Consider the following 17,644-nt stretch of genomic DNA (forward strand, 5'->3'; position numbering starts at 1 on the left):
TTGTAATAAGTATTTTCAGTTCACAATATGACGGTAGATTATAATATCACGAGTGAGATTATAAACTAACGGATTTTACAATCTAACGGAGACATAAACACGAAACTAAAGCTCAACGAAATTTTTTAAAATACCTACAGCTGATTTTCTTAGATTTTAATAGAACTTCCACTGAAAGATATTCTTTTTATTTTTTTTTCGGGTCAATTCGCGAGCATCCGCTAGTTTTAAACTCGACACTAACACAGGTAACAAGTCTACACGTGTGAAACTGCGGGGCACAGATATATTGTATTAGCTGATGCCGCGCGGTTTCGCCCGCGTACGAATACGGAGATAAACTATAGCCTATATATCCTTCCTCAAAACTGTTGAAGACAAAAGTCGACAAACAGTGATGACCTATGGTTCCGAGATTTGGTCGCTAACTATTGGTCTCATAAAAAGGCACACAGCGGGCGACGGAACGTATCTATAATATCTCTGCGTGATCGAATCAGAAATGAGGAGATCCGCAGAAGAACCAAAGTCATCGACATAGTTCAACGTGTCGCGAAGCTGAAGTGTCAATTGGCGGGGCACATAGTTCGAAGAGCTGATGGCCGTTGGGGTGCTGGAATGGCGGCCCCTCGCCTGAAAGCGCAGTGTTAGGCGACCCCCCCACCAGGTGGACTGATGACATCAAGCGAGTCGCAGGTATTCGCTGGATGGGAGGCGGCTCAGTATCGTGTTGTTGGAATGTTTTGAAGTCCCTACAAAAGGCCTATGTCCTGCTGATGATGATGATGATCCTTCCTCGACAAATGGGCTGTCTAACATGAAAGAATTTTTCAAATCGGACCATTAGCTCCTGACATTTGCGTGTTCAAACAAACAAACAAACACTCCAGTTTTATAATATTAGTATAGATTAGATATACATGCATTTTAAACAAATAATTCGTAAGTACTTACGCATGTTGTATAAGGAATCATCCGAAAACGAGAATCGGTCGTCGAGTTTCTGAAACAAAATAAAAAATATATTATAACGTCTTAATTTATTTTTGTACACCGAAATTAAAAAAATAAAAATAGAGAATGAAGAAAGCAGTATAAAAAAGGCGGCCTTATCGCTAAGTAGCGTGGCTAATTACCTACTAGCAAAGACGTACGTACGGCTAAGCGATTAAGCGTTCCGGTACGATGTCGTGTAGAAACCGAAAGGAGTGTAGATTTTCATTCTCCTCCTAACAAGTTAGCCCGCTTCCATCTTAGAGTGCATGATCATTTACCATCAGGTAAGATAGCTGTACCTAAGGGCTAATTTGTAAAATAAAATGTAGCGATTTCTTCCATTTCTTCCTTGGGCTTGGGAAAATATTTAGCTTTCACAGACTCTCCAAAAGATGATTGGAAAAGGAAAAGAGTAAATAAGATTGTAGGTATCTTCTCAGCAGAACCTTCCGAACCGGTGGTAGAATCTTTACAAATAGTCAACTGACGTGTCAAAAGTGCTTGTAAACTGAGCCTACTTGAAATAAATGATTTTTGATTTGATTTGGTATACCGATTTATTCAAGACGGACGGAGCGGACACCCGCGTGTAATTCGGTGTAAACTTTCAACCCCTATTTCTCCCCCTCCTGTTAATGTTTCTGCATGTTTTATATATATTAAATAGTCCACTAATAATTTTAAAAAAGTAAACTTGAATCGTGAATAATTTATATAAAAAAAACTTGAAATAATTTTTAACTCTTCAGGTACCCCTAGGATTTTTGAAAATTCTGGAATAACATTATTGTTAGTATAATTCTAGAGTATTTTTTTTCATCAGTAACAGTTTTATTTACGCTACCTCCTACTCTACCCCTACCCTACCACAACTCAACCCCTACCCTACCCTACACTTACCCTACCACTATCCTAAGTATCTTATGTCTGTGTCCTGGTTCTAAGCTATCTCAGTACAGCCGTTCTTGAGTTGAGCGGCGACTACACAACTTTTTTTGGTACATTTTTAAACGTTGATATCTTTTGAATGGAATGTCGGAATTGATTAATTCAAAAATTAAAAAAAATGCATTAAATCAGTCTTGAATCTGAAGTAGTTTATTGTGATAAGAAATAATCCCAAGATAAAAAATAAAGAGCCTTTTCTAACGGCGGCTTTTCCATTATTATTTTTTTAAATAAAAGAACACTTATTATGTCATGACTATAATAGTTAGGCAAATGCTGTCGCGACATTTTTTGTAGAAAACATGTTTTCTACAAAGTTGTTGTACATTATGTTATTCTAACACCAATAGACTATGTTGCGGGTGACCGCTGGAGAGACGAATATCTTAGCATTCCATGGATTCACCGTGCGGTGCCTTGTCCAACGCGTTGTAGAGAGAAATACTCCGTGGAGAGTCGTGGACTTGTGAACACAGGACGTAGGGTTAAGGAATTCCTTGACAATCGGTTAACACTCCCCTCCTCCGCTCGTGTTGTTCTCCCTGCCTAGGCAAATTTCTTATTAGAGCTGCTTTGTCTACCCGTTCTAATATATAACTTGCTGCAGTTGTAGAGAGGCCAAGGTCTTTAAGATTTAGCTGGTAATCCTCTCGCACCTACTTCTATGGCATACAGACTTACTAAATAGCCGGTTTTAGTTAGTTCATTTGTTCATCATCATCGTCATCACTATCAGCCTATATTCGGCTCTCTGCTGAGCTCGAGTCTCATCTCAGAGTGAGAGGTGTTAGGCCAATAGTCCACCACGCTGGCCCAATTCGGATTGGCTGACTTCACACACGCAGAGAATTAAGAAAATTCTCGGGTATATGCAGGTTTCCTCACGATGATATTTAATTTCTTAAAATGCACACAACTGAAAAGTTGGAGGTGCATGCCCCGGTTCATTTCTTAGGTCATAATCTTTATAAAAACAAATTATATGAATTTTTCACTGTAGGTACGTAGGTATAGATACTAAGATAGTTTGCGTAGATACTACGGGAGTATTTGTCACACTTTTATAATACAAGAGCGTGTTTATGAGAGTTTGGCCTATAAATCTAATTTTATACGAGTCAAAAATAAATAGATACTTTTAAACCGAGTGCCGTGTGTGACACTGTCTCTTTCTAAGATGTATTGAGAATTATTATATTTTATGTTTTTCCTTCATAGTTTGAGACTCGTGATATTTAATTTAGTAAAATTCACATTACTGAAAAGTTGGGAGCTGCATGCCCCGGACCGAACAGATCCACCACACTTCTATGCCACGCCTCAGGCGTCGTATATTCGTGAATGACGGAATTGAAAAATCGCTGAAGGACTTAAAGCATTGGTTTTCCACCCGCTTTTAGGAGTTCTGATGGAAACTTCTCGACCTTACTTAATATCTCGGGCTTTGTAGAAATCAGATTACCCTGTTCGGTATTCAAACGCGTCAGCTGCCTCGGTACAAAAGACAGATTTCTTGCGAAAACTTATAAGCCTTTTTAATACGCTCGGTATTGAAGTTTCGCAAGTCGCTGGTCTGCGAATTAGAGATCTTTTAATTCGTCAGTATTTGGACACATCTGCTGAAGACTGTAATCTCATTTCTTGCCTTTCTTCCATGATCTTAAATGTTTTAGATCCAACCGTATGAACAGTTTTCAAGAACCTGTTGTTGAGATCGTCCAGTATCGCAACTTGCTAGGCAATCAAAGTGGTTCTGCAGTTCTAGTCGAAAGCATTCGGGGTCTTGAATATGGGCACGAGTAGGTCGAAGCGTATCATCAGTCGATACAGTTCATCATCATGAACCCATATTCAGTTCACTGCTGAGCTCGAGTCTCCTCTCAGAATGAGGGGGATTCTGGAGGGATCTGGCCCAATGCGGATTGACAGACTTCACACACGCAGAGAATTAAGAAAATTCTCTTATAAGCAGGTTTCCTCCTTCACCGTTAGAGACACGTGATATTTAATATCTTAAAATGCTCACGTGCTTGGCCGGAGGCCGCACATTGTTACGCTGAATCACATTAGGAGAGCAGTTAAGCGCGCGGCCTGAGGGCGCGCATATGGCTTGGGTAATATAACCAGCCGAAGGCCTGGTCAGTCGAATCGAAGTCACGGCTGGAGGAAAGTCAGGATGTTTTGTACTTGAGTAATATGCCCAGCCTTAAGCGTAAGGCCACCGACCCGCATTGTAGAAGCGTAGTAGCTTTAAGTTCCATATATCCTCTCAGTCCAGAGTTGGACAGTCGGTGATGTTACACCTACGCGAATGTAACTTGCTCTTCAAGGCACGGGCGTGTTAAAAACCGTCGGTCCCGGTCATTAAAATCTGATATTTATCATTATAACTCTCAGCCCCCCAACCCACATTGGAGTGCTGTAAGGACTAAGCTCCATATCCCATCTCTTATCAAGAAAAAGGCCTAGCCCTGTAGTACTCGTAAATCGTTAAAATCGATTGATAATGACGAATGCTGCATATAATGTAATATGCCAGTACGGGAAAGACATTGAATCGCTCGGCCGCGTTGAATTTTTCACGTTCCTGCCACTGACTGGTTTGCACAATGGTTTTTTATTGGTATAATTCGTAAGCGTATAAATTTGGACTTTGCTTTTTGATGCCTAAATGGCCTATCATATATTTTTATGACGTTAATTTTTTACTTTTACATAATTTCTACTCACTATTTTACACTAATATTTTGTAAATACAATAGAATTTAAAACGAGCTAACAATTGAAACCTATATGAAAGTTGTTGCTTCTCCGGTTCAAAAGTAATATAGTAACTAGAAAAAAAGCCGACAAAATGACCTCAAATTAGCAGCGCTCTACTACTCGTACGTATGACTTATCAGAGTTTTAATTTAGCGTAAAAAATCTACGATCCTTCAGCTATTCAATGATGCAATTACATTGTGGATAGATATGATAGATATGTAGCTGTAACAGCAATCTGTATCCCCGGACTTTGTTACATTCGTTTTTTTTTAACAATGACATCCCTCTACGGAAGCAATTTTAAATACGTGTACCCTTCAAAAAATATAGTCAGTTGACTTTAAAGTGGTAGAACATCTGTGAGCTGGGACCACTAAGATGTAAAAAAAAGTGTCAATGATTTCTTCCCAGTTGAAAATGAGTCTGATTACAAAATCAATTATTAATTTGTTATCTATAATCTGTAGGATTTTTTGTGCAGATGCACTACAAAATTCTATACTTTTTCTTAATAATTAAATTATTTAAGTAGAGTAGAGGTTTAAACTAACACACTTAAAGTCAAAATGATTGTTGTTGTTATGAATGCTGTCAACTATCATTATCAGCCTATTTTAAATTCCCATTACAAGGCCAGGCCTACCTCCTTACAGGAGACGGGATTTGGAGCTTAGACATGTATTTGACATACATATTGCTAATGATATTTTATACTATAGATATGTTACGTGCCTACTGAATCACCACAATAAGTGATCCGAATTTAGCTACTCCACTGAGCACACACATGCAGAATTTTGTGTTTACTTACATTATATTTTTAAGTATATATAGTTTTTGTACTTCTTGAACAAACAACTCGACATTGTAGATAATATTTAGGTATTATTTGTTTAAATAATGTTAGTTTTTTGGTAAGCTACTAAATGTTAAGTTTTCGACTATTATTACCACCATTAGATTAATTTAAATTATGACATAACTTGAATTTTTAAAAGTGCTTGTAAACTAAGCCTAATTGAAATAAATGATTTTTTTTAATGAAATTAAGTCAATTATGCACATTTGTCCGCCTCAAATTTGATGCGCTGGTATCCTATCTCTAGTATAAAATATTGTTGCATATTGCAGTAAAATAATACATAATGATGTCTCTACATAATTGATATTATAAAAATAAAGTTGCCTATTGAATTGATTAAAAAATGTTTACAATAACAAAATAATTAAGGTTAATTCTTCATAATAAGTATGTATTTATTTGGCCTTGACTATTTCATTGAGGTTAATAAGATAACCAAAGCTAGCTACTTTGCTCTGTAATTGAATAAAAAAAAATTTCATTTAATATTTAAATAAGAAGTTTAAAAACGAATTTTTCTATACTGTATTTAATTCGGTATGAAAGTTTAAATATTTTTGCAGTTTATAAACTATATTATTTATTACTGTAATTTATATTACCTTTACTCTGACGATACAGTCTTTACATTTAAAAAGGCTAATGTTACAATAGATGTATGACAAAGTTGTAATCTTTAACTCAATCAGAGTAATGATTACAATGCACTCTGTTATCATTGATAAATAAACTTAATAAAAGATTTGAAACTGTTTTTACAACATCATTCGATGCATGCTGGGCTTTGTACCAGTTTCCATCTTCAAACAGGAAGTAAAAATAAATGAAATCGTTTTAAATATTGTAAATTATAATAATGTAGATATAATAAAGGTATGTTATCTTTTAAAAAAAGTTTAAAACTGTTGGAGTTTCTTGCCGAGAACTTTTTCTCAGCAGAACCTGCCTACCGAACCGGTGGTCGTTGCAAATACTCAAACTAGATGTATCAAAAAAAAAACATACATACAGCCGAATGTAAAACCTCCTCCTTTTTGGAAGTCGGTTAAAAAAGTAAGCCTACATGAAATAAATGAATTTTGATTTGTGATCTTGTTATACATATACCAGAACATGGCAAAGTACATTTTTCCTCGTTCTCCACTTAATAGGGAATTGTATTATGAGTGAATACAATAATTGTGTGATAGGTGAAGATTGAACCTCGCTACGTTGAGTCCAGATCCTCCAGTCTGGCTTTGTCCTGGTCGATAGTTGTTATGCCTTTATTAATGTCTCACTATGGGGCAGTCTTTCCTCCGTATTAGAAGGGATGTGACTTTTGACCGACCAATGTAGGCTTAGTTTACAAGCACTTTTGAAACGTCAAGTTTGACTATTTATAGACACTACAACTAGTTTGGAAGGCTCATAAGAACTGGCAAGAAACTTAACAATTAAGTACTCTTTTAAAAAAAAATTATACATTATTTGAATAATTTACAATTGCTAACATCATGAAAATTTCTTTTAGTTTTGCTTCCTGTGTGGAGGTAAGAGCTCCAATCCAGTGGCCTCCAAGTATCTTTATCATTAAGGAACTCAGCAATTGTGTAGTAACCTCGACAAAATAAATGTTTTTTTACACATTGCTTAAACTTATGCATTGGTAAGTCCATAACTGTCTTGGGGATCTTGTTATAGAAGAGTATACCCAACTCTACAAACAATTTTTTTTAATGAATGATGCCTTATGTAATTTTATTTCATACACCAATTATTGTACTCCGGAGTGCAACTTTGCAGAACAACTAATATTATAATATGATGGTGACTTTATTATTTTCTCTTTCATACTTTATTTATGCTACCGTTCATCACTAGCTTTTACATACACAATGTCATGGATACAGAAAATGTTACAGGGTATTCTGTATATTGTAGAAATCCAGATGAACAGATTAATAAGTTTTAGATTGCTAAAATTTACAAAATCTACACTAACACAGACAAAAGGTATAAAATAAATAATAATATATAAGTAAGGTCCAAATAGAGCTCTCTATTATCTTAAACATACTTCCATATACTTAAGAAAAGTACATGAATAGTTCTATTATATGACACAGACATTCAGTAACATTTCAAGTTACAAGAAGATGTTGCAAAACAAGTAATTTGTCCTCATTACCACAACAGTTGCTAGACTGTATAACTTGTATAGTAACAAGGTAAAAAATATTTTCCATCAGGCTTTTCCAATTATAATCTGAAACTAATTAAAGCGGTGCACCAAAAACATCCATTTTCATTTAACTAAGTCCACCAATGTCAGATGTGGAAATAAAAAACTAAAACGCTTGACAGATAAGAGGACCAACTTTCACTGTTGTAAAAGTTAACACAGCGATGAACTGGTGCAAAGTAAACACTACTCAACACAACATAAACCATTTAACTGTAAATAAAACGTACAGCGAGCCCATAAAAACGCGAAATGATAAAATAATGACCGGATTAACATACGACCATGTGTTTTAATTTATGTGCAGCGTAAATAGAGTTCCAATTGGAAGTGGTGTGTACACTGTACTGTGTTTATATAAATTGATTAGCTTCGCGTAACCAGTTAGTACGCGGCGCGGACTGGCCGATAAAACGTGGATAAACTATCATGCAAGCCACAAACACATGCGAATGTTATTGTAAATAAGTGCTAGTGCACTAGCCAGGCTCCAAATGTCAGATAAGTTGCAAACATCAAACATACCAGAGTGTCCTGGTCTCCTAAATCATTGTAGATGGACTCCAGGTCGCTACTGCTCGAGGAACTGCTTCTTCTTTTTTTTATACATGGGAACGATTTGTTAACAAACTCCACCACCATATTACATATTTTACAACGTTGCATTGTTGCTTTTTATGTGACAAATGTACCACGAAACATTGACTAACTTTGAAAGTTAAAACTTGAAAAATGCGCGTGAAATTTCTCTGAACCCTAGCAGAAAACACACTGGATCTAAGAAACTCTTTACATTTTGGGCCCGAGTGCCGAAACGAGCCGCCGAAGGGAGCTAGCGGCTTAGTTTATAAGTCATGATTTTTCCGAAAACAATAGTTTAGTTGTGATTTATCGCGATAGTTGCAGCTGTACGCAGCGACCGCAATGATAGCTGGCGGACAACTACAGCTGAGCAACAGCACACAGTCAGCACTCGGCAGTTTGTTCGGTGCGCGACGCGAGCAGACGGACGTAACGGCGACTTGCGCCTTTGCCTCGCTCCTCCCGATTTTGTAAATTGTACAGGCGCGGTGCTCTCTGCTCTCTAGCGTTACTGTTCTATCACATTCTCTCTACGTTCTATTCTGTGTGACAGAGCATGTGAAAACTAACTGAAGAACGAAATACCTACCAATAAAGTTATATTTATATTTTATTTACAAAATTGTTATTGTGATATTATCGCGGACTGGGTATGTAGGTAGTCGGTGGAAAGTATATACTGAAAATAAATGGAATTATCTAGGTCTTTATTCAACTAGCTACTGAAGTCAAACTTGATGTCGAATTTCGATAAACTCAACTAACAAAAATTAAAAAACCCCAAAACAATGAGCTAACGTACTTAGGTATACCTACTCACTGTATAATGTTTTGGTACATGCACCTTATCTTGTTCCTATATTAATGACAATAAAAATCAGATCTATACAATGTTAATATATCTACCTACCTACCTACCTTCCTACCTACCTAGTTAATATATTTTGAATAACATTGTATGAAAAAATCAATCCATAGGTACCTACCTACCTACATCATTTTAAATAAATTAGGTATGAACTAACATGCTTTCTCTACCTGCTTTTCAATTTGTTTGTTGATATGTACCTACTTACATAAACATTCCACATTGAGTTTACCTAATTACACTGGTCACTTTTCTGCTGACTATATAAACCTATACTCCAGCAGCGCCGGCCCGAAGTAATTTTTATAATGGAGCGAGATCCAATTATGGCGCCTCTCCTGTTTGCTTCTAATAATATGTAGATACCTACACGAAATTAGGAGTGTAAAGTAAGAATGGAACGCGAAGATCTTGACCATACTCTGGGGTGACCAATTGAAAATCAGGCACAGTACCGTCTACGGTTGACTAGGATTATCATTTAGGCGCTCTCTAGGATTTGGCGTCTGGAGCGACGGCTCCGTTCGCCGTATGGACGGGCCTTCCTTGCACTCCAGCAGCTCATTCTCACTGTACTGTACCTAACCTACCCACCTAGGAACGTAATAAAATATCAGATCTACTCATTTGATTAAACTCGAGACTTCTAACTCTATAAACATTGATGATATAGCAAGATTGAAGTGTCCGTTCGTAATTTTAAATTGACATCTTTTTAATTAAGTATTTCATAATAAATTATTAATATATCTTATAAATACGGTAGGTAAGTAGGTACTTCAAAAAGTTAAAAAAAATTATTTATCAACAGTTTCAGAAATTAGCTGGAAAGGCTGAATAAATTTTTTATAATTGTTTGAAGAACGGACTTCCAAATTCAAAGTTTGTTTAATTCAAGTAGGCATAATTTACAAACAGTCAAACACTTAGTTAAAAAACTTCATGTTTGACTATTCATTGGCAGATACTTGATAAAAGAAGTACAGCTCGTGCGGATTAACTCGACACCTGGCTCGAATGATGTTTGTACTGTGTTTGTATGGATGTGTCTAGTAGCCAGGTGTCATGTTACCGCGCACGGGTTTATTACATACTTACTTTAACATACGGGAACGGGAACTATTCTGGTTAATCTGCGGGACATCCGCTTGTGATAATACCTAATAGAAATTAAAATAAAACTTATTATAGGTCGCGCCAATCTTCAAGTCCGTTCAGAACACAAGCAGTGCCGACTATACAAATTTGCTGCCAGTAGGCTATTGAATGTTTGCAGCCCCTACTGAACTCTGAAATAATACGATAGGTATCTTAGTTGGCAAACAATACAATTAGCCTTTGTGTCAATAAAATTGCAAGTTTTAATGTTTTAGTAGGACTGTACAGGTCGTACAGGACTAAAATATTAAAATTATCGTTACATAGTTACATTTCCTATAATTCTGGAGATTAAAAAGTTTTTTGGGTCAAATTTGACTCCCGCTAAAATCTGCCGCCCTAGCCTACTAGTAAATCCACGACCACCACTGAACACAAAGCATATGGTTGTGTAGTAAACGAAAAATTATCCCAGCAGGGCTATTAATAAAAGTGCAGTTCATTTCAGCATGTTACAATGTCAAATCGGACTCAAATATTGCTGCTCGATGTACTTAATACGATTTCTTTTTTAATTTAATCAATATTTTTTATCGAAACAAAGTAACAAACATGTATCTACCTACTTTACTACTGCACAGTGTTGCAATGCAAGCATTAACATAAATAAAATTGTATTGCGCCTACGTGAAATTATACCGCAATTATGTAGACACTGACAATTTGTATTTACTTATTTAGTTCCGCGGTCATATGTATCTTAGTGTACCATTCAAACAATGAGTCATTTGTGATTTTTGTTTTGTGTTATAGTTATTTCTATGAAATTACCTCGAATATGACATTTGTCATCAAGTGGCAATGATCTTCTGTTTAAACTATCGTACCTATAGCATGAATATTTCAACAAAATTACGTAAATATCAGTTTTTCGTTAAAATAACGTTACCTACTACCTGCAAATACCACTACTAGCCATTTGACTCCTAAATGTATCCGTTACGTGACATGTAAAAAATATAAAGTAAACCCAGGGCAATAGGCGAGCACAGTATCCTGTATCATTCTGCGCGCGATAGAGGAATATAAAGATTTTTTTGAATGGCTCACAACGGTAGATTAAAACCGCATTCCCTGACTGTCGGCTTCTTCAACGCAGACGAGCTTTTCGATAAAATACTCGCGGGCAGCGAATGGCTAGACTAATGTTACTTTAGGTATGTAAAATGACGATCATTGTGTAATTTCGTTGAAAACATAATGTAAGATGATTGCAAAAACGAAAATACGATGAAAGACGATGTAGTCATACTTGAATGTCGGATATTATTACAATATCCGACCTTAAAATATTTAGTAGACACTAATATTACAAACAACTATTTGACTGATCCATTACCTAACGTTTTCTCTAGAACTTTTATTAAGTATTAATTTTTATAGCATTATAATATGCCAGTAGAGAAGACACCGAATATGAAAGCCGTAGGTACTTAAGACAAAAGCTCTTAAACTTTTTCCTTTTGTAAAAAATAAATCAGAGTCTGTTTCTGATTTGTTTTCTAGTAAAGCGGGTAAAAATCTTAGATGCTTGAATTTATTAAAAGTGGACTTTTAAGTACCTACTCCTTTTGTATGCGATGCCCTTTAGTCTATATTTAATTAATCTGTGGCTGTCCCTTTTCGAAATATTCTTCTTCATTCCTAATTCCTCAATATGAATTTACTCATTTACACAATAGGGTACTTGCCTCTTTTTAAATAGTGTTAACCTTTTTTTTAACTGCTATATTTTACTTTGTCCCGTCAATAATAACCATTAAAATGATAAAATAAAATGAAAAATATGCCACGGAATCACAACAAACTGACAAGTGACGTCATTCATAAAGGCTACGTTTCACTGAGGCCTAGTTCAGATTACTTTAGTATTTTAGTCGAGTACGAATGATTTTTGGATTTACCGCCCAAAAATCGTTCGTACTCGACTAAAATACTAAAGTAGTCCGAACTAGGTGTTAGGGCTTTTTGCTGCAGAAAATTGTTATGTAGATACCTATGCATACTAATTTTGGAAGTTTGATGATTAAAAAGTTTTTTCCAAATCTGAAAAGTTTATATTATTACAGTATGGAGTTGGCTTTATACTTTTCGCTGTAATTAAAAAGTTTTAGGACACAGAGGTCGTAACTTCGTTACTTTTGTAAGGTGTTCTAATCGCCTTATTTGTGTTAATTTAACAGATATGCTAACAAACTATTCTGTACAGGATACAACACTCAAAGACGGTACATGAGTGTATTATATTCTCACAGTTCTTGCACGTCTGTATCAATAACGCTTGGTTGTTGAAGACGTTGACAGTATGTCTTAAATCGTTAGAAAAAAAGCCTTTAAGATTGACGTCACTTGTCAATTTGTTGATTCGGTGGCAAAAACTTTACGTGGATAAATTTTATAATTTTTACTAGTTATTATTAACGGGACAAAGTAAAATATAGCATGGTATAGTTTAAATAAAGTTTAACACTATTTAAAAAAGAGGCAAGTACCCTTTGTGCAATTGTGCAAATGACTAAATTCACATTGAATAATTAGGTATGGAGATGCCTAAATTCTGCAACAAAATTGACTGTCGTTTATTGAGGGAGACGAGCTATACTCACAATAAATTTATTTAGCAACACACACATTTAATTTTTACATAGCCTAACAAACACATCTCTTCGACTCGTTACACGTTACACGTACAGGTAAAACGTTCTTTTATTAAACAAGGAGTTGTTGACCGTTTCATAAGCAATTTAATTAAACAAACCAGCATTTATATGGAGCTTTATACACGACTAAAACTATTACAACAATGAAACACCGATTCTCCGAGTATTGAAACAGTTTTTTTAAACGCGTTAGATCACGATTCTTGATCTTTGAAGGAGGGGTAACATCTAGCGAGTCCTCAGACTTTGTTATAAAAGGACCTGACTCGCTTATGTTACCTCTCTGGCAAAGCTTATTCCCCTTTTCAACCAACGAAAGACAGACATTATTAATAATTCGACGTGGGTCATTCCACGTCAAATCGACCAATAGTTGGACTCGACCCCTTTCGATTTGGATAAATTTTGGTCAGAAGTTTTCTTTTATCCTATAACGAAGTTCTGCCGAAGAAAAAAAATTAAAAAATTTTTTTTTCAAAAGTTATGCAAAATCCAAAATTTCACTATTTTCCATATTTTTTAAATTAATGTTTTAAAAATCTCGAAAACTATTGCAATTAAAAAAATCGATTATGGTAAACTTCAAAGGGGATACTTGGGGCTATTAAAAAAAAAACTTCCAAAAAAAAATTTTGAAAAATCTCCAATTTGTGAAATTTTGAATTTTTGAAAATTGTCAAAATAGACCGTCGACAATAAATTTTTGGCTCAAATTTTTTTTGTGTACTACCTTGTACCAATCTTAAAAGATCCTGAAATTTTTGGAACTGTGTTTTTTGTTTTTTCAAAAATATGAATTTTTGAAATTTGTTAAAAAAAAAATTTCTTAAATTTTTTTTTTTTTAATCAGTTTGGCGAATCGCGTAATTTTGATATTTTGAACAGTTGAAATTTCATTTAGTGGCATAATGATGAGAAAAAATTTACGATCAAATTCAAACACCTGATGAGCTATTCCAATGGGCAAAAGAAAATGTTCACGGAATCAATTGTGACTTTGTTTCAAATGAGCAGATTCAGCGTACTCAAAAAAAACTTAACCAGAGATTTAAAAATGCTCTGCAAATACAATAAAAATAAATGTACAAGGAATCCGAAATTGTCATGCCGCTATTCCCATTTCAAGTGATGTGATGAGAGTAAAAACCTCATCCTCATCTGAGGAAGGAAAGGATTTCCGGTTAAAAAATACAGATATCTACGAGTTCGTTGAAGAACCAGATATTAAAAGCAGGTAAAAATCTGAAATTTCTGTGTTAGTACTTTATCTATTTTAAGTTTGGATTTAAAGATTTAAGTCATATTAACATTTTGCAGGTTAAGAAAAAGAAAAGGAGTAACTGAAGAATTGAAGAAAAAAAAATTTTCGTAACAGAATTTCAGAAAAAAAAAAAATTTTTTCTCATCATTATGCCACTAAATGAAATTTCAACTGTTCAAAATATCAAAATTACGCGATTCGCCAAACTGATTAAAAAAAAAAAAAAAATTAAGAAAAAAATTTTTTTTAACAAATTTCAAAAATTCATATTTTTGAAAAAAACAAAAAACACAGTTCCAAAAATTTCAGGATCTTTTAAGATTGGTACAAGGTAGTACACAAAAAAATTTGAGCCAAAAATTTATTGTCGACGGTCAATTTTGACAATTTTCAAAAATTCAAAATTTCACAAATTGGAGATTTTTCAAAATTTTTTTTTGGATTTTTTTTTTTTAATAGCCCCAAGTATCCCCTTTGAAGTTTACCATAATCGATTTTTTTAATTGCAATAGTTTTCAAGATTTTTAAAACATTAATTTAAAAAATATGGAAAATAGTGAAATTTTGGATTTTGCATAACTTTTGAAAAAAAAATTTTTTAATTTTTTTTCTTCGGCAGAACTTCGTTATAGGATAAAAGAAAACTTCTGACCAAAATTTATCCAAATCGAAAGGGGTCGAGTCCAACTATTGGTCGATTTGACGTGGAATGACCCACGTGTATATATTTTATTGAGTATTCCCATTTTGATATTTTTTTAGAAATGTTATATTTCGAATCCCATATAAATTTGAAAAAAATACCCATCCCTAAGGGTAGGAATTTTATAGTTTAGTCTGATTTTGATAATTATTTTTTTATTTAAGATTATTCTTCTTAAAGTCTACTGGTCGCAACTGAAGTTCCACGTGGTCTGCTCGGGTATTATAAACTTTAATTATGGGATGTGTTTCGGAAAAGTTTGCTATCTAACTTTAGTACCTAGGTGGTCTGTGGGGTCTTAAGACGTTAATGTTTAACACTATAACGATTACTATCTGATGTTAGGAATAACGACTCACAATCGACTGCTGCATGTAACGCAATAGCTTCAAAAAAAGTACCTAACTACTCAGACCAATTATTGTATAGGACCTGCCTCGCTTGATGTTACTTTTCTGTCAACGTATATGATCAACGATCTAATGGGATTATAAAAACTGTCTCTATAGTATCGATGTTAAATAGTTGCAATCGTGTTCGTCGGTTAAAGAGCTCCGTAAAAATACCTTTCTGTGTAATTGAGTGGTGTAAAAAACGGGCAAAAACTTCTAGTTTAGTATAAGATATATACCAAATCTACGCTCGTTTTCCTCAGAAAATGACAGACAATTTTGTTCGTGACTATGAGTGCGATACAGGTCCTTCTATAATTGGTCTGAGACCTAACTACCACAAACGCAATAACTTCATACAAAGTTCTCTACTACCAGAGTAGCATAGTATATGCAGAAGTTGACGTAGACGTAGTATGGAGTCGAATTTATAGACTGAAAGGGTTTACCTACCTACCTCTAAATTACAATGTTTTACGTAAAAGTAATTGTTTTTGTTTTTTATCATCATTATCATTAACATTCCGATGCACCGGCGGCTTCGGCCGTTTTTGTGTATTATATTAAAACAACATAGAATTACGAATTTGATCATTTTATTACAACAGTTTTGCTATCTTAATTTAAGATACTTTATTACGTAGGCATTTGCGATTTTGCTCATAATAAAAAACACTTTTATTACTTTACTTTAAATTACTATTCTATAATATTATGTAATGTCGCTTTCGTTACAAAATATCAAATCCTTTTACACTTATTCATAAAGAAGTTACTGTCACTTACACTAAAATTTTAAAAATAATTTTATTAACGATAAACTGAGCCGTTGGTATTGACCCATTTTACCTTATCCGTCTAAAATCGTTATCGTTGGTAAAATATATTTTTTTATTTAATTTAATTTTTAATTAAAAGTGATACTTACGATATAAATGTCACTTACAATTTGACGGTCCTACGTCGATTTGTACCTTCACCGGTGCTGCGCTTAGCGAAGTTTTAAGACCTACCTACATAATACCTAATTAAGTAAATAGGAAAAAGGCTCATTGAGAAAATTCTCAGGTAACTCTATGCATTGATTTTTTGTTGTTAAATATTACCATTTTATAACATGGTTCATTTTAAGTAAAAAAAAAAGAAAAAAAAAAAACATACATACAGCTGAACGTAGAACCTCCTCCTTTTTGGAAGTCGGTTAATAACTATAACATCTGGCTATCACAGGATGTTTACAGGCAGCTATTTTAGAAGTTCGTGGTTTTTTTATTATCGACGAAAGCGCCATCTAGCACAACTATTAGTACAACTAGCTTAAGTGCTATATGCTCTGTGGTCACCTCCTGTCCTTTGATTTAGTTCGTTGAAATACAGTAAGATGGCAGCATTATAACATTATTGGAGACACGAGAGTGATAATGATAAGTGCATTACGTGCCAAATCAAATTTCTATACTTACTCCAGATTTTTCCCTTACCTTGTAAATTTAATATTTGTTTTTCCAGGTCAAATTCCATAGTATCACTTTTACCTGGACTACTAATTTAAGCAGTACATTAAGGAAGAGAAGCGTCGCCAGATTTTTGATGTGAATACGTCTTTAAAATTGCGTCCTCCAAAAAAACGAAGGTATCAAAATCGGGAGATACATTTTGCTATTGTAACTACGTAACTATCCAATAAGTAATTGTATCATTGGATAGCTGAAGAATCAAAGATTTTTTACGTTAAGTTAAAACTCTAATAAGTTACATACAGTGGAGAGGGAAGCGCTGCTAATTCGAGGTAATTTTGTCGGTTTTGAAATTTCCAGTAATTATAACTTTTGATTCAGGGAAGCTACAAGTATGATTTATTTTAAATTGTTAGCTCGTTTTAAAAACTATCGATTGTTATTACAAGGCATACCTATTACTTTTAATTATTTTTTTTAATTAGGTCACTTCTAATTAGTAAGGGAAAAATCTGAAGTGTCAAAACTTGTACAATATACATATAAAATATATGCTAAAAAATTGTAAAAAAAAAAAACAACAAAACAAATTAAGGTCAGCCTAAATGCGTAGAAATGCCAAGCTCAAAAGTATAGGCTATATTTTGTTGAAAAGGGCACCTCAAGGGCTATCGAATGATACCAATATAACACCATTATGACAAACCCTCTGAATACAGAAAAACACAAACCAGACAGTTGCAGGAATAAAAGTAAAATTTCAACGT

The 17,644-nt window shown here is 34.3% G+C and overlaps 1 protein-coding gene across 2 annotated transcripts in view; it reads right to left on the reverse strand.

The window, feature by feature from the left end:
* LOC112042884 (uncharacterized) overlaps positions 1–8,781 on the reverse strand; it is a 159,374-nt gene extending 150,593 nt beyond the window's left edge. For both annotated transcript variants that reach the window (XM_052890583.1, XM_052890584.1), the window contains exons 1-2: positions 8,322–8,781; positions 955–1,003 (exon numbers count right to left, since the gene is read on the reverse strand). In XM_052890583.1, coding sequence (XP_052746543.1) covers positions 955–1,003; positions 8,322–8,462 — 190 coding nt within the window. In that variant the 5' untranslated portion in view covers positions 8,463–8,781. The remainder of the gene's footprint in view (positions 1–954; positions 1,004–8,321) is intronic.
* Positions 8,782–17,644: the final 8,863 nt, after the last annotated feature.

Source organism: Bicyclus anynana, chromosome Z (genome assembly GCF_947172395.1).
Source record: "Bicyclus anynana chromosome Z, ilBicAnyn1.1, whole genome shotgun sequence".
NCBI classification, from domain to species: domain Eukaryota; kingdom Metazoa; phylum Arthropoda; class Insecta; order Lepidoptera; family Nymphalidae; genus Bicyclus; species Bicyclus anynana.